At 30.6% G+C, this 26,066-nt stretch overlaps 1 protein-coding gene across 4 annotated transcripts; it reads right to left on the bottom strand.

Moving 5' to 3' along the window:
* Nucleotides 1-3,825: 3,825 nt before the first annotated feature.
* LOC113845799 (protein ENHANCED DISEASE RESISTANCE 2-like) lies at nt 3,826-23,593 on the bottom strand. Of its 4 annotated transcripts, none has more exons than XR_003501578.1 (22): nt 23,259-23,593; nt 22,143-22,217; nt 21,924-21,977; nt 20,550-20,615; nt 20,205-20,263; nt 19,725-19,801; nt 19,238-19,357; nt 18,178-18,212; nt 16,119-16,219; nt 15,946-16,041; nt 15,455-15,519; nt 14,979-15,050; nt 13,194-13,364; nt 10,938-11,140; nt 10,733-10,799; nt 8,787-8,959; nt 8,340-8,441; nt 7,617-7,664; nt 6,536-6,679; nt 6,327-6,422; nt 4,226-4,856; nt 3,826-4,161 (listed from the first exon to the last, which is right to left on the bottom strand). XR_003501578.1 is itself a non-coding variant. In XM_027473366.1 (22 exons), the coding sequence occupies exons 1-22, from the start codon at nt 23,475-23,477 to the stop codon at nt 4,069-4,071; spliced, it is 2,238 nt and encodes a 745-aa protein (XP_027329167.1). In that variant the 5' UTR covers nt 23,478-23,593; the 3' UTR covers nt 3,826-4,068. The 4 variants fall into 4 exon arrangements, 3 of the variants coding, with proteins under 3 accessions (XP_027329167.1, XP_027329168.1, XP_027329169.1); XM_027473366.1 differs by having other exon boundaries at nt 4,755-4,856; XM_027473367.1 differs by having other exon boundaries at nt 3,850-4,303; nt 4,755-4,856.
* Between the last annotated feature and the right edge of the window lie 2,473 nt (nt 23,594-26,066).

Genomic DNA, 26,066 nt, shown 5'->3' on the forward strand with positions numbered 1-26,066 from the left:
ACGTTTACTGACTTCGATTACTTTTTTTTTTGTGACCCACATTGATTCGTTCATTCGTATAAAGTTACTGTTGTTATTTGTTTCCACGCACGTTCTTTCTCCACTCGCCTCTTCCGCGTCACTTCTTTTATAATTATACAAAATAAAATATATTTTTAAAAATAATATAATTATATAACTATCTATCTATGCCCTTTTCTTTTTTTATATATTTTTTTTAAATCTAGGAAACCATTAACTAAGAAAATTCAGCTTTAGAAAATATACTAAGGAAAGGGGCTTCTTAAACACATAGAATAGGTCACTTAAACCCAATTTTAACTTAGTTTGCCTTAAAACATAGTTGAACCTGATAAATTTAATTTCTTACAGTAACTTACTAATTTTACTAATAATAGAAAAGTATGAATAATTATAACTTTTGATCATTTTCTATATCTTTTCTTTAAGATAATTAATATTTAAAATTTTTTATAAATTCATAGGTTTTTTAGGACTTTTGATACTTAGGGATCATTTTAACTAATTTGGATTTAAAATATTATATGAATTGTTTCTCTAAATTGATAACAATTATAAAAATCTAAATTTATTTGAAGTTTTTTTATAAAAAAAAATTTATTATCTCGCCAACTCATATACGAGAGAGATGGTAGTTTATATATCTAAACTCAATTTTTGTCAGGTTGACGAAAATATTTTGTTAGTAATTGTTTTAATATTTAAAAATCTCTAAATATATCATAAAAATATTTTTAAATTTTATTAAAATGAGCTAATTAGTATGGTATTGAAGTTCTCTTCTCTGTTATTAATTTTTTTATCACAAAAAAAGAAGTATTTTTTTTACATAATTATTAATCAGTTTTTCAGATTTATGATTATGTAATCTAAAGTTAAATTTTATTATTATAGAATTTGACATTTAAAAAAATTAAATGATAACATCTTTAGTAGGATAGCTTAAACTATTTTTCTATTTAAGCTACGAGTGTTTGTAAAATACACAACATCAAAGACATTTAACACATAAGAGTAGATAATATTAAAGCTTTAATTAAATGTATTAATTTTGTTAGTATTATTGTTTTTAAATTGTTTCAATCAAATTGAAAGGACTGAAAAATAAATTGTTATATATATAACTATATATATATATATATATATATATATATATAATTATAAAAGTCGATAATAATATAATGTGTTAAATTAAAATAATTTGTCATTACTAATTTGTATACTTGATAATAATTTTCTTAACTGTCATAAAAGATCAGCTTACTAGTAATACTAATAACAATGAGGAAAAAATAAATAAAGGAACAGTGTTCTTTTAAATAAACTATACCAGCATGCGGAAAAGAATAGAATGAAAAAAAGAAGAAAAATAAAATTTATTGTCAATTATTTAAAAAATATATATAATAAAAATAAATAATTTATTATACAAAAAGATTTTTTTTTCTTTATGAGTAGTGAGACTTCTTTATTGTTGTTGATGTGCATCACATGCGATGTTTTTTTCTTTTCAAAGCAAAATAAAAAAAAAGTAATATTTTTCTGATTTGTTCACACATTTCACGCTGACGAAGGAAGGAATAATTGGCGAAACCTCCATAGAAATAATTAATGTAATCGACTCCATTCATTCAAACCAGTGAAGTTATTATTAGCTTATCTCTTAGATCACTACTTTCTATTTTAGATTTTTATTTTATTTTTTCAAATAAATATGGTGTAAACAGTTATGTGGGGCTAAAATGGCGCTTCATCAAACTTTTTTGTAGTAAAAGAATAAAAGTATTGTGTTGCTTTTTAACCAAAAAAGTTTAGCGCTAACTACATTATGCGGAAATTTATGTGATGGCACTAAAAAAAATAATCTCAATATGTACTTTCAAGATAATTTTATGAGATGGCAATATAGAATTATTAATTTTATTATAAAATTTTCAATAAAGTATCCCTAAGAAAAATAATTTTTTTAACGAGTAATGTGAATTATGTGATAAAAATAAAGAAAGAGATCAACCTTATTAAATATTTATTTTAAATGAACAAGATAGATAATAGCATTAAGAATTAAAAAATATCATACAATTAACATTGATGCCTATTATTTGCAAATAATAAAATCGAAATTCACATAATAAAAGTAAAAAAATTGATTTTAGAATTTTTGGAGAACATGAATTTAATAATAAAAGGTTATTTAAGAGAAAGTAAAGTATAAAATGAGTTATAAATAATAATTATAAAAAGTTAAACCTGACAAATGTGTTTTTAAATTATTTTTAAGAGATATCATTTGAAATTTATTCTATTTGATATAAAAAGTATATAATTAAAATTCTAAAATATTTTATACATATTTTCTCCTTAATATCTAAATTACATAATCTAATAATTTAGAATCCATAATAGATTCCACAAAAGTAATTTTGCACCTAAAATTTATACGGGTCTTCGTTTTGTTTTGTTTTTTTCATGAAAAAGGGAATACTACAATTCTTTCAATGCAAATGTTATACAACGTTTTTTCTCAACTAAAACAAATAATCTTTTCTTAGTTTTCATTTGTAAAACTAGTTATTTTTTTTAATTTCATCTTTATATATTTTAGTCTTTTGCATTATAAGTTTGTAATTTTTAAAATATTTTTGGTGAGCAACAACACGCTTACTTCTTTTTGTTTTTTGGTTTTTTTTTCCCACACGCTTGCTTCTCATCATTGGACCATTGGTCGTGGAGACTGTTTACATTATCCATGTGAGAACACTGTAAAAACGTAACTGCACAAGTTTTTATTGGTCTCTCGATGAAGAACTCTGAGACTTTTTTTTTTTCTTTTGTCAAAATTTCAAAAATTAAATTACAAAATTATATAAAATTATATTTCCGAAACATCAAGTATAATATTCTTGAAATACAATTTCCAACTCTAAATTCCAAAAAACAAAGAAAAATGTGGAAGCGATGTGTGAAAACCGATGTTGTTGCCCTTTCAAGGATTTTTGTCGTTTTCTGGAAGCTTTATTACAAGATCTGAAGGCGGGTGTTCTGGGTTTCTTGGAGTTGGACCTAATGGCCAACGTTTGTAAGAATCAAAGCCTCCGATTTCTAGTTGACTTTCTGCTCTCCTGAAATCACATGCAATATGGCTATTGTTCTATTCTTCTTGGTAATTGTTTAAATCAAAACTGCCAGCATCATCAAAATTCAAAATTTAGAATTTCATTGCCAGTAAATGATATTTGTGTCGAAGCCTACTATTCCAGGAGACGATTGAAGAATAAGAAGGATATTTTGGAATAACATTAGTGAAAATAGGGTGGTGTAATTAGTAAAAAGAGGCAGTGTTAAAAATAATAACCAGACTTGATCACCTTCAGTCCAACAGGTTCAACCACTTGTTACAAAATATTCAGGGATTCCTTTTTGCACCACCTATTTGTTACTACTTACACTACCTTTTTTTTTCTTTCAATTTTTTTTCAAAACTATATTTTAATATATTCTAGAAAATAATTTTTTTAAGTAAATTACAAATCACTAATAAAAATTAAATTCCGAAAGTAATTTTTAGGCCTTCCAGAAATTTATTGTTGCATTCACTTGCAAATCATTTGTAAAAATGATTTCTCGAAGTAATTTTATACTAGCTAGAAATTAAATTATGAAAGTGACAAATTATTAGTGCAAATAGCCCAAAAAAAAAGTGATATAAACAATAATTCAATTTTCGGTCGGTAGAAAAGCAGTTCAATTGAATCAAAGCCCATGCCAAAGAAAAGAAGAGGATCGAAGTCTAAACACATTTAGCAAGAGGTTTCCTGGTTGTCATAAATATAGTGAAGAGAAAGGTTTTTAGATGCTCAGCGACTTAAATATTGCATTTCATTTCTTCTAGAAGAAAGGAAGGCCTGTACAACCTTGTCACCTATTAAGGAACAATATCTGAGAAAGCTCATTCAGATTATTATTTTTTATTTGAATCCCAGGTGTAAATTTTAGTCATAACAATGGAACGGAACTAGGTGATGCAATATTATTGGCAGTTCTACTTTAAACCTCCAATGTTACAGCCGATTCAAGTTTCAAACGGTTTAATCGGACAGTTCCAAGAATGTACTCTGGCAGCTCCGCCTCTTCTTTTGCCTGCAAATATAGCATATCAGTAAATATCTTAGATACATGAGAATTGAGATGCACAAGTGATGACCTTTTCAATTTTTAGAAGTGAATGCACTGGCAGTCAATGTAAGAAAAAAATGTCGAGGAGTAGATTCCTTCGCTGTTCCTGATAAAAAGAAACTAGTAGACCTCAAAGTATTTTCCTTTAATTGCTTATTCTGTTTGAAAGTGATGTTAATATAATCAGCTCACCGCCTTCCTTCTATAGAAATATTCCGTTTTGCAAACCTCTCTGTCACTCATATGTGATTCATGTTATTGTAAACGGGGCTACGACATCTTTAGCATAAATCGTAGTAGTATGCCCGTGTGTATGTGAAATTGATAAAAGAAGACCATACTTTAGAAAGAGAGAAAATTTATTAGTGAGGATAAGAAATCCAACCTCTTCGCATGTTCTTAACTAAAATTTACTTTAAACAACATGAGCATCCCTCCCCAACCAAATACAACGGAGAATTGTATAAATAGCACAGTTCCATAAAATGATAGCCTTTTTATTCTGGCCAAATATCAAGCCTGCACCAAAAGGAATAAGGAAAGAAGGCGGCACAAACCTCTATCAAAATGGCAAGGTCAACTACTAGGCTTGTAACATATCCCAGGACAAGGCCAATGACACTCCTTGCTACAGAGGATGATCCAATGTCCACGTCAATCTGCATAATACAGAAAATTACCATGAAAATGTAATTTAATAGAAAATATGAAAATTACAATAGTGTTAGATGTAGAATGAAGCTCTATTTTATAACCAATGAACTTAATATTGCACAATTTCAACAACGTTGAATTAGGAATCTTCAATGACTATTAACTTCAAATTAAAAATTCAGAATGAATGTCAGGTTTCATAAGCAAGAGCCAGCAGTTGATGAGCAATGGGTCATTGAATTTACAGAACACCTAAAATTTACATTCGATGCTTCTCATTTTGGATTGATTGTATTCAGGGACTAGATAGGCTACAAAATCCTTAGATCTATAACAATACCCAAACCCATCCTCCCCCACACGTCCTATCAAAAGTTCGGGTTTTGAAAGAAAGAGTGAGTTGTGTTACTTTATATTTTTGTCGTCAAGGATTAACTTGGATCACAAAGATGAGAAAATATTAAGAAGTGAATGACTAGAAAGTAAGGGTATTAACAGGTTGGGTAAACCCGATCAACCTGACTAACTCAACCTAATCCAAACTAAAATTAACAGGTCAGGCAGGTATAATCTAGTCTTAAAGAGGCAAACCTGATCATTTGGTATTGGGTTAGCCTTTTTGAAACCCGATGAATCAGACAGACTCAACCTGATTACATATAAAATATTAAAATACTTCATAATATCCATATTTTAATATTTTGATGTGTTTTTTAAATGTGATTTTGGATTAAAAAGCACTATTATTCAAGCATAAATCAATAATTTTATATAAATATTGATAGATTATTTTAATTTAATTTGATAACTTTTTAATTTTATAGATTATAAAAATATTTTTATTTTTTATGTACCTGAGCCAAATGATCAGGTAGGATTGATTTGGGTTACATATCAAAAAATGTGAAAAATCAACCCAATCCAATCCATTATATTTTAATTGGGTCCAATATTTTTTGTCAAACCCGACCCAATTTAATCTCCTAGAAAGCAACCATTAATGTGAAACTGTTCGTGCCTATCTTCATACTTCAAAACAGTTAGCTTCCTAAGGTGAAAATCGGTATAAAGTAAGGAAGTGAAAGATGTACGCCCAGAGCATCATAATCCTTATATACAATATAATAAATTATTTGAAAGCAACAAAATTGGAAAATGAACTCTAAAAATTGAAGTGTAAAATTGCATATGAACATCATCAACAAACATGAACAAACAATAGGGAAGAAAATGCAATATTCTGAAACAATAATTAATAGAAGAGAACAGGTAATAGTACCAATGATCTTCTAGTTTACATAGAAATAAGGCAGAAACTTTACTTCAAAAATTTTTTCATTAAATTTGAGAACCAACATAAACAAGTTTTACTTCTTAACTTGACATTCCAAATTTCTAATTACACAACAAAATCAATTTATCATAATCTAACCCGAATAGCCAAACAGGGGCAAAAATGCTAAAGGTAGCATTACCTCCAAAAAATTATCTTGTCTAAAGTATTTACAAGTCACAGCTTTCCCTAAGAGGCAAGCTTTGGTTCCAACAGCTCTCTTGACCATCCAATATCCCTGTATCCAATGAAAACTATTAGCTGATTATCCAATGAAAACTATTAGCTGATTAATGCCACCGGCTATCAAACAGAGAATAAATACACAACATTTCATCGAGAATCACACACCTCAACTATACTTGGAATAAGTTTAAATCTAGAGTCCCGAAACGCATCACTTCCATCAACAAATTTAGCTAATAGAGAATTTTTATTTATCGGTCTGTCAGCTGCATAATATAGAACCAGACTATAGTTTGGTTTGGCAGGAACCTGAAATCAATGACATTAAAAAAGAACTTCATTGAGAAACTGAGCTACAGCATAAACAAATTCTCCAATGCAACTCGTAAATCAATGATGAAGATCTCTTGAAACAATGAATTTTGACATTGTGAATTCAGAGATAGACTAATTAAAAACAAAGAAGCGCATATTAAAGAATATTCATGATTTCAATTGAACTACTTTTCAGCTTTTAGCTTCACATTTATGCTTCCTTAAGTTAAACAAGAAACCCAGTGAAACCTTCAAATGTGTTCCTCAGTCAGAGTTGGGAACCTTGACACTGAAATCCTTTTGAAGTTACTCAACTCTTCATTCAATGTCAGAAGCAATAATATGCCTGCAGTAGACTCTCTCTAAATAGGTTTAACCAGAAAGAGTATGTGAAAGGCTGAAGAATCACTTGGTCTAGTGTTAAGCCATTAAGCAAGGACCAAACCGAAATTTATCTTTCTGATTGCTTTGGAGGGATTTCTTTCTTTTATATTTCTTTACTATCTCTTTTTGTGAACTCTTTTATTTGAAACTAAAAAATAAAACTGCTACATGACCGCTTATATTAAGGCTTAGGGAGCTTAAAATTTGCCAAACAATTACCTTAGACTCAACGCTTGAACAGAATTATCATTGTCATTTGTAAAATGGATAGTATAACAGTTGGCCAACCATGCTTTGTTACCATTTCAAAGAATCACTGAATAGTCAAGGAGGACCTGTGAATGGTTTTTAACTCTTCATACATTTAGTGTTTGTTTGGTTTAACTTACACATTCCAAAATCAATTTTCAAAACAAACAATGGTTACTTTATGATATCCTTTGAGTGGTAGAATATTTTTTCTCAAATAAAGCAGAATCAAACAGGCTCTTAATAACCTTAATTTTACCTATATGTGTGTGTCAAAAACAAGCAATAACATTTATACCTGGAGATTAATGACAAGGATAAATGGAAGCTTTTTCCCAGCCTCTGACTGAAATTAGAAGGAAGGGATTAGACAGTGTAATGATAAAGGAAATTAGCAATCTCAAATCTCCAGCTTATGGATTCCAGAATATAAACATAAAATACATAAATAATTTCAACAATGTAAGCTTTATTATACACTGGACTAAAAAACTTTAAGATCAACAACATTATCTAGAATTTGCAGAAAAGATACATCTTAGTGAATAAGAAGAAAATGATCCAGAACCAACTCAAATAGCAGGTGGGAAAGAAGTAGAATATATTCTGTGGTCAACAAAGAGTAGCAAAGGACAACAAAGAAGCACAAACATACAGGAGACACATGATATGTTACATAATTAGCAAAACCTGCCAAACTATACCAAAATAATCTTTGACCTGTGTCAACAAGTTTTATAAAAAACAATGGCAAACTGAACAATTAGGTATATATAAGAGCTCCATTGGAATAATGATTTATTTATTTTTGTATATCAGAGTCACTGATCTTGCACTTAATTTCCAAGAAATCAAATTTGTGCAGCAGCAGGAACATGCGAACTTAAAAGCTTGAGTTAATTGATGGTTTGGAACATTTTTTAATGAACTTGTCAAAAGCAGTCTGAGTATCTTTCCCCCCAACTCTACATTAATCGATATGAAAATTGAAAGATATAAAACCAAAGAAATTGAATGTTACCTGAACCAAACATCTAGGGTCCAGTGAAATTCTATCTATAGATTTATCAACTTTAAACCAATCAACTGCTACAAGCCTGAGAAGAGGATCTCCTCCAACTACCTGCATGACAAATTGTGTCCATGACATTCAGCCAGAACAAAAGAAAGAAACATATGCATCAAAACTACACAAAAGTAGATAAATATCTTTGTCCAAAAAATGTAATTCTAAAATTGAGAGATATTGACCATTGAATTTCACAAAAAAGGGTAGAGTTTGAATGACCAATACTCTAAAAACATGTAATATCCCTCCATTGCAAGGACAGATATAACAGGAAATTTGAAGCATATTGAAGCACATGCACACTACACTACAGCATTGCTCATAATTCAATTAAAGAAGAAAAGGTTTTTGTCCTTTTTTCTCAACCAAAGGATTTAATTATTTAAATGCTAAACTCACCTTAGAACTATCTTTAAGATAGTTCTTTCCTCTAATCATAAATCCTTTCCCGTTAGGAGAAGTCCAACAGTTTGTGTCATTATCGTCCTTTCCTTTGCACAAAGAACCATGTAAGTCACTAGGAATTGTGACAGGAGTTACATGAGGGTCCAATTCCTCACTTAGATCAGGAGCTGCATGCAATAACCAAGTATATTAGATTGAAATTCTGAATGAAATTGAGAATTAAGAAGCTACATGTAACTGTAACCAGTTACAGATAAATGAAAGAAAGCTGTATTCTTTTTTATCATTACCAGTTTTCTATTTTACCTATAGACTAGAGATAAGGATAGAGTATAAATATTACCAAGAACTAACACTCCAAAAAGCTTAAGCTGTAATGTGAAAGCCCATGAATAGTTTTATATCTAACTTTTAAGTAATTTGGGCCTAAATCACTCCTAAAAGCTAGCTCATAAGAGAAAAATTACCTTAGCTCTTATATGAAATATTCTATCTCTATTCTTAGAACCAATGTGGGACATCTTAAAACCCTCCCTCAAGCTCAAGATCAAGATTGGACATCTAGTGTGTTAAGTTTGTAGAACTGGATATTTGCACGAGTGGCTCAACAGGACTGTACATCTATATGCAGCCCAACATTTAAATTGAATAAACTTTAACACCATATTAAGAAATTTAGACCTAATTCACTCTCAAAAGATAGGTGATAGGAGAAGGACTATCCTATCCCTTATAAGCAATATTCTGGTTGTATTCCTAGATGTCAATGTGAGACATCTTAACACTAACAAATCCCCACACGCAAAGATCCCTTTATAGGCCGAATCCACTTAATGCTAAAATTTAACTTATAGAAGAGTGGAGGTAACAAGGATCAAACTCTAGACTACATGCATGGTTAGAGAGTCTTTGATATGCTGTCATAAACCAAATCACCCAAAAGTTTAAGCTGTTAAGGTAAAAGCATATGAATGATTTTATATCTGACAGGTATAAAATATAGAATATTTGAGTAAACTGTGAGGGTGCAGTCATATAGGAAACTTGAAAGGGCTCATAACTTCCTAAGGAATATAAAATTCAAGAGGATCAAGAATCCACAGAACTCAGACAACATATCAAAAAGAACAAAGGAATGGAAGTGCAAAAGAAAGTACATAAGATCGAAAGAGTAACCTAGTCCCTTTGCATCCTAGACAGATTTTTTTTTATGTGCACCTCCTCAATAATTTTGTCTTCATGTTCTAATTTGTTTCGGGTTCTTTATTTTTAAAATATAAAATAAGAGAGATGCTAATATATAATCTGTTAAGGAATATAATATACTACCATGTCTTACTTGTTATGCACCCAAATGAAAGGGCACTTTTGTTTTTATGCTTTCTCTACCTCACCTCTTCTCTGCTTTCATGGTATCTCTCCCTAAAGCACTATTAAAACATGGTATTAGAAACATATCCATTGGGAGGTGTCAATCATTTCCATTGTACAAGTTCACAACTTTCGATGGGACTCTTCTGAATGACATTGGCTCTGCTTTCACTTTGCTTATAAGTCAGAATTGGTTCTGTTTATAATTGTTAAAGGTTATTAGGGGCTGATCAATTTTTCTTGATCTGGTAGAGAAAAAATTTTCAGCCTTCCAAGATTATGTACTCATGCAAGGTTTCTTTTTCATATTTAAATTTCTTTATGAGATACAAATAAGAGAAAACTGTTAAATTAGGATTTATAGGAATAGTAACTGTGGAAGGAAATATTGAAAATTTGCCCCTCCTCAAGGTGTTATCGAGTCCATTCTTGGTGTTTGAAAAGTGATCCGTGTTCATGTTGAATAAGCAAATGTTCATTGTAGTCTATAAATACAGCTACAACAAAAATTATAATAACTTCGCCTCCTTTTCCCCTAGAATTTAACAAGCAACAAAGGAAAAGCTGACCTGCTGTTCGCGTCAGAGCTAAGGTTGTGATTGCCCATGAAATATTCTTTAGTCTGATTCTCGGCTCCTGATAAATTGAATAGGGTAATTAAACTATAGAAATTAACAAAAAAGAATACATTTTCTTCATTTCAAATCTGTCACACAAATATCATTTATTTCTATGTAGAATATTTTTGTAGTTGATAAGTAGAATCAAGAAAACCTTCAGATCAAGTTTCTCATCATCATCATCACTTTCTTCATCTGATGATGATGAATCAGCAGCAATTGCATCATAAAACTCATCCTTCATTTCATCCTCATATTCAGTACTGGAAATGGAAGCATCAGAGATTTTGGAATGAACAATTGTGGTGGTAGTTTCACAGTAGAGTACTGGATTGGCTGCAATGTATTCCTTCAGACCTGAACCATTATATAATAACATATATTAAATGCCTGGAGTTGCACTTTTACTGAGCGTTCAACATGACAATACACAGCATACCAAGAGTTTGTGACAAAAACCTTTATTTTCATGTTTTGAAATAGAAAAGAATATTTTATTAAAAGGGTAATTTCATGGCTTAGAAAGAGGATTTGAGAAATAAACAAAGTGAAAAACTATGGCTTCCAACAGTAAGCTAACTAAACTAATCAAACTTCCCTTAATTTTTCACAACATGAAAAAGAGAGATCCCTAGAAACATACCATAAGCTGAGAACCAAAGAGAAGAAAAATAAAATATGGTGAAAAAGACTCCCAGATTTTCAAAAAAACTAGAGTTCCACCCACATCCAGAATCCTGAGAAACTAAAGATCAACAGAAATAAGCAGTTTTACTATTTAAAGGATGATCAGATAACCTAATTTTTTTTGTATCGATTACACATGAATGAGAAGTATCTTGAAGTTCAAGATACCTTTCTTTACAGTGGCAGATAATTTAAGGGCAGAGAGGGCTACCAACTTTTTTTGTTTGTGCAGTAGTACCCTTCTAGATAAACTGATGCTTTGGCAGTTTGTTTATTGTTATTTTTATGTTTTTTATTCTGTTTTACTAAGAATAAAGTGTTTTTCTATGTAATAAGGGTCATGTAACAAGCATGTGACTTTTAAAATGAGATTTAGACTCAATATTATTTGGGCCAATAAAGTATTAAGTGGTCATGCGACTTGCATGTCTTTGGATTAACTTATGGAGATTACTTTTTGTGGATTGCTATTTGCATCACCCTTGTTATTGTGGCTAGAGAAATTTAATTTTCTGAGAGTGATTCAAAATAACTCCTAAAATTTAATTATCGAGAGTGATTTAAAATAATTTCTAAAATTAAATTTTTAGAAGGTATAAAATCACTTTCAAAAATTAAATTCCAAAAGTAATTGTAAAATGACTTCCAAAAAATAATTTCGGTGTATTAAACATACTTTTGAAAATTAAATTCCAAAAGTCACAATAAGGGTGTTGCAAAAAGCATAAAAGGGAGGTGAAAAAAATAATCTTCACCACTCATTTTTCCTTTTTGCACCACTAATTTTATTGTCACATCTGAAATTATATTTTCAGGTGTTTAATACTTTGCAAAATGAAATTTTAGTAGTCATTTACAAATCACTTCTTGAATAGTGCCTTCACTACCTTCCTCTCTGATGTGATTCCAAATTCATTAGCTAACTGATAAAATGGGATCAGATCTATTCCCAAACCAGAAGTGAATATCCCAGCATTTACTTTACTATGAATCCCATCCTGCACCACCAATAAGAAACTTTTTCTCCTCGCAATTTCTTTCACCTGTTTCCTAGTTCTCCCAAACCCAACCCCCTCTAACAAAAGGAATAGGCTTAATAGCATTTTTAGTATGTGTAATTTTGATCTCCCAAATTTTAATTGCTCAGATTTAGTTCTTCTAATTTTTCAAATGTTCAAATTAAGTACACCTCAAAATTAAGACTCTAATTAAATTGATAAATTTTATTTTATATTTTATTTAAATATTTTTATATATATTTTTATATGTATAAAGCAATAAAATGTTATGCTTTCATCATATTTTTATTAATTATTGGATAAAATTTTAGATTAGAGGACATGATTTAAGCATTTAAAAAATTAAATAGAATAAATGTAAGTAATTAAAACTAAAAGGACCAAAATTGTACATACATTAAAGTTAAGCTCCAAAAGTGCAATTAAGCCAAAGGAATAAATAAAGAAGGCAACTGGTGATTTTATGTCAGAATCATGTCGACCATAACTATGAATATGTCACAATTAACAGCACTACTTTTCTCACACCAAATGAGGAAGTTCTAGAAAGACTTCAGAACTGTATCAAAACTATGAGAGGCGAAGTTAAGATGCATAGATAACTAGAAGCAAGTAGTTTGGACCACATACTTTTGATGATCAGAACTGCCAGTGATTCTAGGCAAGTCAGCAAAATGTATAAGATAAGAATCCAAACACTTAACCTGCCACTTGGCACAATAATGCATAAGGAATGCTCCTCTCAAATTTTGAGCACTTGTTGTTCTTCCATCGATGCCAGGATGCTGGGTGTATCTCCAACGTGTGTGTTACTAGACATCTTGGGCTATTTGATGCCATAGGTGTATTCAAATTTCTAATCTCCCAAGTAGATGCTGCAGCCAAAATCCAACATATACGAGGCCAAATTAGTAAATGGTAAATGGCCAAAAATAACTAAGTTAGTGATCATATTTTTTTCTTTCCTAATAAGTTTCCTGAGAGTTCTAAATGTAAAGAAAGATTAAGAGACAGTTTATATCATAGAAGAATGCTAACAACACACTAACACTTTTTTCAATACGCTTTATGCCATCAGGTGAAATTAATGAGGATACCACTAAATAATAAATGGATATCATTAAATAGACGGTGGAATCCACATGAATTTCACCCAATGGTAGAGTGTGCCGAAAAGAGTGTAATTAGCATTTTTCTAATACCATAAGCAAACAACTTATAAAAATAAGCTGTTGAATTCAAGCAGGTAAACGACAAATTTTCAAGCCAAAACAATATGTCAGATTAATCAGTCGAGTTTCTTGAATAATTTGAAATACACAAAAAGGAAGAAATACATAGTTCTGATTAGGAGGCAGTAAGATGGAAAAGAAATATTGCGACTTCGAATAATACTTTAAAGGACAAGTAATGATATCTGAATGTGATGATATGAGATGCATTCCAATATAAAACACTAGCTAATAAGCAAGTTATCATTTAAATTAAATCCTACATCAAGTACTAGTGTACTACAACTAGTACAAACTTGGTCCAATAACTCGGGAGTCATAATAACATAATAAGGGTCCCTTTATTTTAAGATTTCTTTCTTTTTTCTGCACTTGTAATCACAAATATGCTATGTTGTTTTTACTTTATTTTATATTTTTAAAAGTTTACATAAGAAATAGAAAAAAAAAAAAAAAAACCTTTAAAAACAAGAAACAAGGTGAAAAAAAAATGATATTTTTGTAATTAAAGTTAAAAACAAAATAAAAACAAAATATTTTCTCAAACCAAACAACACCTAGGATTCCTTAAACAATATGAATCCTAATATTCTTACTCTTAGATTTGAGACTCAAACACAAAAGCTAGCTGGTAAAGTGATAACTATTTACCCTTTATAAATACTTATCTGGCCGTATCCATAGTTAATGTTGGACTTCAACATACCCTCTCATGCCAAAAATTGAACATTCAGCACGAGTATTATAGGACTGATTTTCTTTTTCTAATATTGCATTGGGAAAGTCATAGGACCAAGAAGGTTATGCTGAAAAAACCAAATGGTCAGGTTGATTGCACTTGAAAAATCAGTGGGATAAGTTTTTTTTTTTTTTCAGTCAAGGGTGATCCAATATCAGATCTATGATGGACTCTAAAAACATTTTAGATTTGAACTAAGACATTACTCAACTTCAAAAGTTAGTTCGTAAGGTGAGAATTATTTTAGTATTATAAGTTTTTATTTGGTCATATTTGTGGTTTGGTTGATATGGGACTTCAACACCAACAAATAATGTCAAGGCAAAGAAAAAGGTAGACCAGTGTACAAATAAGAAAAAGAACAAATATATGTTAATACCAACTACTCTATGTTGCTTTTGAAAAGGTTGAAACTTCATATTCATATAAATGACTTCAACTCCTGAAAGAAAATGCCATGCACCACTATTCTAGCCAATTCCTATTCCAAAGATTTGATGCAAATAATTGCTACTTACGATTAATTTTTGCACGTCGATATCCAGATCTCTGAAGCTTTTTCTTATGTATAGCTGGAAATTGCAAAATAGCTGCATGAATTAAATACATAGAATATTTTAGCATATATTGTCTGACTAAGTGGAAATACTGCATGATATTAACTAAAACAGAAAACAAATCCAAAAATCACTTCAGATGATCATATAAATCATGGTTACAACAAACACCATAATACCAAAATTCTGTAGTACAAAATTAAAACAAGTTTGCATAAAATTAAAAAATACGTATGTGATCCATACATAATAAGGAAAAGTTCATTTGTAGAGCATCATTGCAGTTTGATAAGTATTACGCAAGAACTTCAGTCTTTTGACAATTCAACAGGCAGATGAAATACATAATACCACTATACTAGCAATGAAAGTAAAAGAAATAATTCTTGACCATGACAGAAGCTCCAAGGACATGATCATAATAACCATATTCTTACTGTATGTTCCATCTTGCCCACGAAACCATTGCCTAGAGAAGACAAAATCCTGCTTTGAGTGCCACCTGGGTTAAGTTTAAAATGCAATTCAATGAACATTTTAAAAAGAAAAACATGATTAACAATATTTAGATGCAAAAAGAAAGTAATAAGGAGAGAAGATAGAGATGTCATGAAATTGTAGCTATTTGACAACTAAATTATCACCACTTATAACTATAGCACGGACTGCCAAATACAGACGCACATACACACACAAAAAGTTAGCACATGTCTAATGTGAAAAATTTTACAGAATGAAAACCGAAGTCAATATGAAAATCATATTAGTCAGAAATAAAAAACCTCTATCAATGAAAAAATCCACACAAATGAGAAATTATAGAATCATCAATAATGAATTTTACAGAACAGAGTATACCATTGCAACAATCCAGTTACAATAATATTTTAATTTTGGAAATTTGAACAGGTTAATATCAATAGATTACCGGGTTAGATACTTAGAATCATATGTCCCATAAACAACATCATAGTGTCCATCATAAGAATCTACTAACTCCAAGTCACACATCAACATATCCCACCTGCAAAAAAGAGATATAAAGATTAATTTCCCCAATATGTTATCAATACTCTCAAGCAAGTTTTAAAAGCAACTTACTCATATCTTTTTTGTTGTTCAGTGTTCAAAAGCACTTCAAAAACAGTATCTGCAGTAGCATCAATAACACCAACAGACTTTGCAAGGACACCCTTGCCATTCTACAAAGCACAAAAAGTGTTGAAGCCGAAATTAGACTCATTCATCTGTCCTATCATAATGAACCAGCATATGTAGAACCTCATTCCTTTAAATCCCTAAGGGAATAGCAAAATTTTCCTACAGTTTTAGCGATGAGGCCTGTTTGATTAACTAAATTGAGTTAAAAATATTGTTCTTGGCAATTAGCAATTATAACAACAAGCAACAGATGTGGGTAGAGGACATAATGATGTGTACAATTCATGTATTAGTTTTTGGCTTGTATTTCGACATAAATCATGCATAATCTTGCACTTAGATTGAGTTCCATTAGACATTTTATTTGTTTTACATGTTTTTCATGTAGGAGAGTGAATTTTGAAGATGAAATTTGGATAATCAGGAGATTGGAATGAAAAAAATGAAACTCAGTTTTGGAGCTAAAAATTGGAAGAAAAAGCCTTTCCGCCTGTGTTCCTATATGATATAAAGGAACTAGAAAAAGGGCATGGCAACAGTGAATACAACCAGAATGTGCTGCAAGACACAACTATCTTTGCAATGCTTACAGCAAATATTAAAAATTATTTCGGCTGTCTTTCTCTCCAAAAAGAGAAAAATTGAAGACTCGCTTATAAAAATCCTAAAAAAAGAAGAAAATGAGACAATTGTTGACAGAAGAGTAAAGACATTGAAATTACATGCTACGAGAGAAGTCGTCATTGAGAACCAAAAAGATTGAAGCAAAAGTAAAAACTTTTTGGAACAAGATTTTGTAAGGACTTTTATAGAATCTACAAGAACACACTTCTAAGGATAAAGATTAGAATTCCTCGTCTTTTTTAGTTTAATCTATTATTGTTTTGGCTTTTTCTCATTATGTTTAAATTTTTTTTCTTGGCTTGTAATCCAAACATGACTGGTTTTTTCATTTTAGGATTTAGAAATAATCCAAATTAGGATAATACAATATAATGAATATTTTATGATCTTTTGTCAACCTTGATTTCTTGATTTAATTTTTTATGTTCCTAAGTGAAGAACTGAATGGTGAATCTCAACCTTAGAAGCTCCAAAACTGAATTTAAAATTCTGAAATTTGAAAGTAAGCTAGGTTTTTTTGAAGAACTAATTATCTTAGAGTAATTAGCCTTCAAGATAAATTAAAAAATAAATATATAACTTAATTTGTTTAAGTTTGTCAATTCTAATTTGCGATGAAACAACTCCCTAGAAGATGGTAAGAATTTGAATTTATCTCCTTTTAAAATAATTTCCTTTTTTAATTCTTTGTCCTTCCTATTTTTTCTTTATTTTATAAATATTATTAATTGACTATATTTAGGTAGTTAAATTATATTTCTCCGATACATAACAATACAGTTCCTGTAAAGACAATAACTTTTTATACTACTTAACAATAACCTTGCACTTGTAGCTCTATCACATACATAGACCCACGCACCAAAAGAAACCTTTTAACCATTTTGGGACTATTACTGCTCTACTTGTTCTAAATGTTTTCTACTGTATTGTTAGCTCTGCAGTCTGAACTATTAGTTTTTCCAGTTAGCAAATAGTTCAGTTAGAGATGATAGCTGTCATCTCAAGTCTCAACTATATAGATGTATCAGAACCTTGTGATGTATTCAGTTCAGTTCGGTTGAATCAAAGCAAAAATTAAAAAGATGGTTGTGTGTCAAACATTGCCAAGTAACTTATGCTGCTCAATTATTACAAGCAAATACAACAACAACAACCAAGTCTTATCCCACTAGGTGAGGTGGTATTACAAGCAAATATCAACATAAAATCAAGTATTGTGTAATAAATGGATCAGCTCAGACAAGTATTATACTCTTATAACTCCTGTTAGAATAACAAACATGAACAGGGAGCTAACTAGTTTCCAAGAAATATGCTAATAATAAGTACTGCCTAGGACCTCCCCCACTCTAAGAAGTAAATTGTATGGTACCTTGTGATTAGAAACATCCTCAAAAATTCTAATACCTGAAACCACAAACCAAAAAACTAGAACAATAAGGATAGATCCAACTATAATATTTTCTTTCAAAACTATTATAAACAAGAATTACAAGAAAGACCACAAGTAAAAGCATTCTTGTTTGTGATAAAACAGCCTAACAGTCAAATCATGCAGAGAACAAAATGTACAACAGTACTCAAGAAGCCTTATCCCAATATAGTAATGATTTTTCTTGAATTTGAGATAGGCCAAACTCAACTCCACAAGTTAGCTCATAAAGTGAAGATTGCCTAAACTTTATAAGGTCTACTTTGGTCATATTTGTAGTCAATGTGGAATGTTAACACATTCCTTCAAATCCAAGATGCATGTGTGCGTGTGTGTGTATATATTGCACTAGTAAAGTTGTGAGACCAAATATATTACACTTGGAAAGCCCAAAAGCCAAGTTAATTGCACTAGAAAATCCATAGAGACAAGCTGGTTTTTAGTGGCCCAATATAGATTTATCATAGATTCTAATACCATCTTGAATTTGGAATAAACCTAATTCAATCCTAAAAATTAGCTTGCAAGATTCTTAAGCCTTTATAAGTTCCACTTGGTTTATATAGGATTTCAACAATTTTCTTCCTCTGTAGACTCATTTTACTTTTCTTTTTCTGATAAATGAAATTTTTGTGTACGGTAAAAGACTACAAGAGGGGAAGATTATACCCTCCAAAATTTTATCCCTCGATACACTCAGGAATGCATTACCATACAGTCCTATTATTTGTTCAGACTTCAGAGGACTCTGGCCTCCACATCATCATCTATTCAAACCTAAAAGTAGATGTAATCATTAAAGAAGGGCCTTTAGTTACATACTCAGTATACACAGCACTCAGAAAGAGGGTCTTTATTACAGTTTCTTGATCCTCCAAATTAAAAAGAAAATTAGCAACATAAAAAAAATCACTAAAACAAAAAAGAGTACTAGAGCAGAAAAACTCTGCCTTTTAATAGGCTGCAAAATTATGCATGTGACAGAAGAAAAATAAAGTACCAGCCATGGTAAGAACACATTTCCATTGATGTGCTTCAACTGCATCTCCACTGTCACCTTCAAACCCATCTGGCCTAGTGGCTGCCAACTTTGATGATTGCCGAATCAGCATCTCTGGGCCTTTCAGAGTGTAAAAGCAAAAGTTAACAAGAATATAAGATTGAAAATGCTAATGCAGCACCAACATAATCATAGAAACTAGAAAAGAAGCAGGGGATTCCTTGCAAAATGACAACCAACATTGATTCAAAATCAGGCTTTTACAACTATCACTCCACAACTTCTCATGCATATCAATGTTCTAAAATTTGTATTTACTTTTGAAATAGGAAACAAAATAGATACTCCTCTGCACTTTCCTAAGATGCTATGCATAACAGGTAAAATGTGTAGCCCGCCAATGTACAAATTATCAAATAAATTAAGCATGTTGATGCCTCAAAAGTACGCATGATGAGAATTACTATTGATCAATTTTTAATTTTACCTTGGCCAATTCTTATAAGCTTCCTCAACCCATGGGCATACCGTCTCACTCTAGGCCGATGTCCTTCAAGATTGATCCTTCCACAACATCAAGTGAAATGATATGTCAATTTATGATAAATTACCTAATAAAACAGCAGCTTGGGCAGAACACCTAATGACAATCCCAACAACTATGCACGGCTTTCATTAAGCATAACTGACAAATATAAGCTGAACAGTAATATCCAACAGTAAGCAATATTGTTTGAAAGTATTTCAAACTATCATTATTCATAGATTTTATAAGAAAAAAATAAAGGAAAAAAAGAAGAAAATGACAGATAATTGCAAGGATCAAAAACAATGGAACCTCCTGCTAAAATGTATGAAACAAAAAATCATTATTAATTATTTATTAATCAGTATGACCCACAAGATCATTTAAATAATGTTATTGTATCAGATATTATGCATTTCAGATGGGAGGGAAAAGCCATACTCGGCCTCCATGTTTAGTTTGTCTCTTGCACTACCTCCTCTTGACAGCTCATACTCAGCCTACAAAGAGCATATATCCAGTAAATTAAAATCATATGCAAATTATGTTAAATAACATATAGTTTTAAAACTCAATTATTTCAGAAGCAAAACAACTCCTATAATATTCTTTGCATAAATGGAAAACCTATATGATAGAAAGTTTCATAATAGGAACTACAATCCAAAACCCCTGCCCCAGAAATAAACTTTCAATCTCAATTAGGCTTGGGTTGTAACAAATAACAATCACTTAAATCAATAACAAATGCAATATAACTGCAACTTTCCAGTTATTTTCTCGTACCTGTTGCTTAGCATGATCAAATGCTTCCATCCATCCCCGAGCTTCCCCAGCTGTAGCACAAGCAATCTTGAAGAAATTGTACATGAAAAAAATTATTTTTATACTAAAAAGAGGGGAAAAAAAAAACTATAGCATACATGCCATGTAGGGGTTCATTATCCAATATAGACAAAGTTGCATGCTAGTGCATTGTTGAATCAAGAAACTATATAGAAACTGATAATTTACACTAAGTTTTATTTCCGGGAACTTGGTAAATCATTTCGATGACACTCCCCACAAGAAGTGAGGTAAGGCAATAAATAGAATGCCTACAATGAAATCAAGGAAGAATTCCAAATAAGAAACCCTAGTTGAAAATGTTTATTATGAAAGAAACATAATAACATGAAGTGGTTATTGATTAAAATTGTCTCAAAGAAACCCTCTAAGTAGCTATTGTTTCTTCATTGTAACTACTTTTATCAAGAGGTCCTGCTTAGGACTTCTACTGTGGGATATGGTACTTATTTTTTGGGTAAGACCACAGTGTAAAACTAATCCTTTCTCACTTAGGCATTGACATCCAATGAGCTCTGAACCCCTGTATAGTGCTTAGTAGGAAAATTCTAAGTTACAGAAGAATTTTAAGTTGGAGATGTACATTCTCATGTTAGCGATGAACATTTTAAAAAATGTTCCTAGGAAACCGACATTGCTAAGAATTTTTTTTAAACTATGTTTGCCAGCAAAATATTCTCAAAGAGGTGAGAATCTAAGGTTTCCATAAAGCTGGAAAAGTTTTACCATACTCATGAAAATACTTCCAAGAATTTTTTAAGCATACCAAACACATTTATAACACTCCCAAATATCATGATTCCTAGAAAACATAATTCTCAAGAGTGAAAAAAGATTTTATATACCAAACATCCCCACAGTTTGACAACTGAACAACTCCTCATGGTTTTGGGGGATTGGTAATTATTGTTTGTGGGGATATTAACGAATTACTACCCTAGGATTAAACCTGAAAAATGCAATGGGAGAGAAGTAATTTACAGCAATCTTAGTTAAAAATAGAAAAAAGAATTATTATGCATATAGCGCTTTGGAAGGGAATTGGTGTTTTTTTTTCTTTCTAATAATTTTTTTTAGTAACTAAAATCATATTTTCTTAAAATGTTATGATAGATTAGTATGCAATTTATGCGAGCTAAGAAGGATGGGAGTTTATGCTACTGTTTTATAATCAGTATTCAGTAGTGTAACAAGTTACAAGACCAATCCTGAATTCTTCCTAAGCTGTTATACAAAAGCATGCTGCTGCATGGCATGTAGCGTTCGATCAGTACCAATAATTATTAGAATAAGAAAATCAAAACTATAACTTACTTCTCCCTTTTTAGTCTCATCTAACCGATTGTAAAACCTTAAAACATAAAGATCCTGGAGAAAAAAAAAACAAAAAAATTCAGTTTCCACGAAATTTAGAATGTAATTAAACATGTACATAAATCACAAAAAATTGTTATGAGATGAATCTCAGAGAGAATATTCCATCAAAACTAAAGCACAATCAGTTTAAATTTGCAAATACAAATAGGATTTTACCCCATCGTTGACCTTTCGACGACCTAGCTCCTCCACCATAAGTGTGGGCCCCACAACTCCCTGCCTGATGGGTTTCTGCATAGAGGAAAGTTTTAACATTAAATATTTAACTAATATTAGAAAATGAAGAAAGGAGAAACAGAAAATTAGCAAGTGAAATGGCATCATGACCCACATTTGAAAAGTAAACAAATAAAAAAAAATAATTAACTTCAATTTGTTTAGGGATCATAGATCTAGAAAAGGAGCAGTGATACATAAAGACCAGCTACTGTTAGTTCGGCAGTATCTTCAGCACAAAGAAAACATAAAGGTGTTTGATTAATATTATGCAATTTGGAATTAAAGCATAAATACTTTCCGGTGATATTTAGGTAAACCCTGCATCGATCGATTATTCCTCGATCCTGCTTGTGATCTCTATTTCCAAATTCCAATGACTTCTTTCAAGTTTTAGCAGACTGGACGCAGCATAAGCCTCAATCATTTTTCATCGGGAGAATATAATCACCATTCATACACATGCATCTCCGTTCTCCCACCGACACCACAAACTAATTTATCAAACTGCGAAATCCCCAATTCTCCGTCCAAAAGAATTATCGATTTCAAATTAGTAGCAACATTCATCATAGTAAACTTATTGTATTTTACTTTATTTTCTTTTGAAAGTAAAAAGAGCATTAGGTCACATTAAGCACACAAATTCGAATCCAAATTCAAATAATTTCCGATTTCAAATGAGCATCAAAATTCACCATAACAAACTTAAATCAACTTCCTGTATTTCATCATAGTAAACTTATTGTATTTTACTTTATTTTCTTTTGAAAGTAAAAAGAGCATTAGGTCACATTAAGCACACAAATTCGAATCCAAATTCAAATAATTTCCGATTTCAAATGAGCATCAAAATTCACCATAACAAACTTAAATCAACTTCCTGTATTTCACTTAATTCTATTTTAAAGGTAAAAACAGCAATAAAAAAAATAAAGCGCGCAAAATTCCAAATCGGATTCGAATAGTAAGCGAAGTACAATTCCAGAAGGTTGCTGAGCTGAGCATTGAGCAACATCGAAAAGAAAAAAAGAGAGAAAAGAAGAAGAAACATACAACGGCAGGGTATTCGTGAGGATCACGCTTGTACATGGCGACATACTTTCCCCTAATAAAAAGGAAACGGAGATGACAGTACTCATGGCCAATGGAGTTGACTCCTAAGTGGTAAACCCAACCGAAGTACTCAAATATCCCTCTGCCGTTATCGTCGCTGCGCTCCGAACCTCCGCTTCCGGACTTGTTCAGCACCGAACCTGCTGCGACTGCGTCCATCACACGCTTTATGCTATGGAGCTGTCTGGCCTGCTACACTACACACCACACACGCTGATGTGAATGATCCTTCTCAATTGTCAGACTCTGCACCCTTATTTCATTATCATTTTGCCTTAATTTCTCCGGTTAAGTGCTAAGTAGTAATTAAATGATGGGATTAGGACACGTAGGCGAAGTTAGTTTGGTTGAACTGATTGGGTCCCACTGGCGTTGGGGAGAGTGAGGTTGGAACTGTTTGAGTTGAGTTGACCGTCAAAAATATTGTCATAATGCGACGCCAATGCGCTGGACCACTCATTTGCACCGTCCCGTCGCCAGTTGGACACTTCCCCCTCACCGGCTTTCTTTTTTTCAGTTCGTAATTAGAAATTGATCTCGTTTAAGAAAATAACCATAAATTCATCGTCGATTTTAAATTAATTAAGTTAATAAATAAGAGTAAATGTATAATTTGAAGTTCAAAAATAGTATTTTGTTTTTCTTTTTATTTTTAAAAGATTCGTTTTATGCAGCAGCTTAAGCTGTGTTTATATTGATTTTTAACTCTGGTTTTTTAAGTAAAAAATAATAAATTTGTTATATGTGTTTTGTAAAGCGTGTATAAATTATTTTAACCACAAATTTGCTTAGTAAAGTGCGCTCTGTTCGGCCAAGGAAAATCCAAAGAGACCCATAGTCTCTAAATTTCTTAATTTACATAAAATTTGGTCTTTTCTCAAAATATAGACAAAATGAAGGTAAAGTCAAACGAAATTAAAACCTGTATTATACCCACCGTTTACTGTGGTTCCTTTTCTTGGGCTAATCTAATTCCATAAAATAAATCCTCGTAAGAAAAGTTAAGAGAAAGCCCTTGGAGATGTTCTTTTAAGAAAACAAAAAAAGCTAGATTTGATAACCATGTTTTTATATTTATAATTTTACAACTCTTGTGAAGTGAAATAAATAACAAGTCATTTGATAATTGTAAAATGATGCTCGTATATAACCTTTTGTACATTATTGTTTTTATTGGCTAGTAATGCTTTTCTTTTTACAATGTATCTTACATGTATACATAACATAAGATAAATAATTTGTTGTCTTATAGATAAGTTTTTTTAAGGACATTTTTGTCAGTTACATCACTGAAAGAGTTTATGAGAAATTTTCATTGGTTTGCTTTCAACGATCATTTAATATACCATTAAATGTGTGATCAACGAGAAGATATCTCTTGTAAAATAATATACAGGCGAATAATTTTTAATTTTATTTTTTACATCTAAAAATTAATTATTAAATAAAAATATTAAATATATCTTATATTTCAAGATGATATATATATATATATATATTATTTATTTTTTATAAAAATTTAATTTAAGAATACTAATAATTTTAAAAAATACACTATCACTCATTTATAAATTTTCATTTCAGCAAAAAAAAAATTATAATAATTAATATAAAAATTATATTTATAATATATTCTAATTGTTGATAGTGTAAAAATATTTATACAAACAATGAAATTAATCTCGATTATAATTTAAAAAACATATTGTTAAAAAAATATAATAAAGCTTTGTATAAAAGGGACTTGAAAATATTTGAATCAATGGGTATTCCGATTTAAAAAAATGTTAAATAACTTATTTCCCAATATTTCTTCCTCGTCTATTTCTTTATGTACTTTTCACCTTTTAATATGCCATTTTAACTTATTCCCTTTCAGATCTAATTTGCATGATCATAAATTTTACCTCTTCCAAAAGTGTAATGTTTTTTTTTTAATAAATTTGTAGCTTTATGGCTGGGATGGCTATTTATTTTGACTGGTAAATATGACGACAGAGACATAAATTGAAGATAGATGATTCTAGAGTTTTTTTATCTTTTCTTTACTTCTTTTTTTTCGTATATTTCCTTGCTCTCTCATTTGATAAGTTGTTTTTGTGCAAAATAAAAAATTGAATCCACTTCATTGTCTATACAGGTCTCGTAATAAAAATAACTTAATCTTTGTTATGGGTTTTTTTAATAAAAAAATAAAAACTAATAATTTGCAAGATAGCAGAGTGCCAGAGTCTCTGCTCGATAAAAACCCTCTTTCTTACGAATTCGAAGTGCAATGGGAGCAAATTGTAAAGAGATATTAAAATAGTGTAAGTAATTTGGATGTTCAAAACAACTAGAGTATTAAGATTGTTTTTCTTATCCTGTCATTATAAGACAAAAACTTTTTTTTTACAACAATTGCAATACTATTGCATATTTTTCTCCCATGGTTCTCTGTTATTTAATCTAAGAATATAGTTGAAAAAAGTTTTGTTAGTCTCTTATATTCTATCCATGAATCATTTTCTTACACTTGGTATGAATATAGTACTTTTACATTCAATAATTATTATATATATAGTTAATAATTGAAGTAAACTTTGATAACAATCCTCTTAAAACAACAATATGTAACTCATTGTGTAAAACCTTTAAAAAAAAAGGTAACAATTGATTATTACACACAACTAATCAATCGTTGGCCCATAGTTAAGAAATAAAACCTTAAAAAAAAGAAAAAGCAAGCATCGTTGTAAAATACGAAAA

Source organism: Abrus precatorius, unplaced genomic scaffold, assembly GCF_003935025.1.
Source record: "Abrus precatorius isolate BTA unplaced genomic scaffold, Abrus_2018 Scaffold8, whole genome shotgun sequence".
In the NCBI taxonomy this organism is placed as follows: domain Eukaryota; kingdom Viridiplantae; phylum Streptophyta; class Magnoliopsida; order Fabales; family Fabaceae; genus Abrus; species Abrus precatorius.

What these genes read in the sequence shown, in the direction of transcription:
- LOC113845799 (XM_027473366.1), bottom strand. Translation starts at nt 23,477, where the DNA reads ATGGACGCAGTCGCAGCAGGTTCGGTGCTGAACAAGTCCGGAAGCGGA. An exon ending in AAACTAAACATGGAGGCCGA is followed by an intron (nt 19,802 to 20,204) that starts GTATGGCTTTTC and finishes ATGTTGTGGAAG; the next exon opens with GATCAATCTTGAAGGACATC. An exon ending in GAACAACAAAAAAGATATGA is followed by an intron (nt 16,042 to 16,118) that starts GTAAGTTGCTTT and finishes TCTTTTTTGCAG; the next exon opens with GTGGGATATGTTGATGTGTG.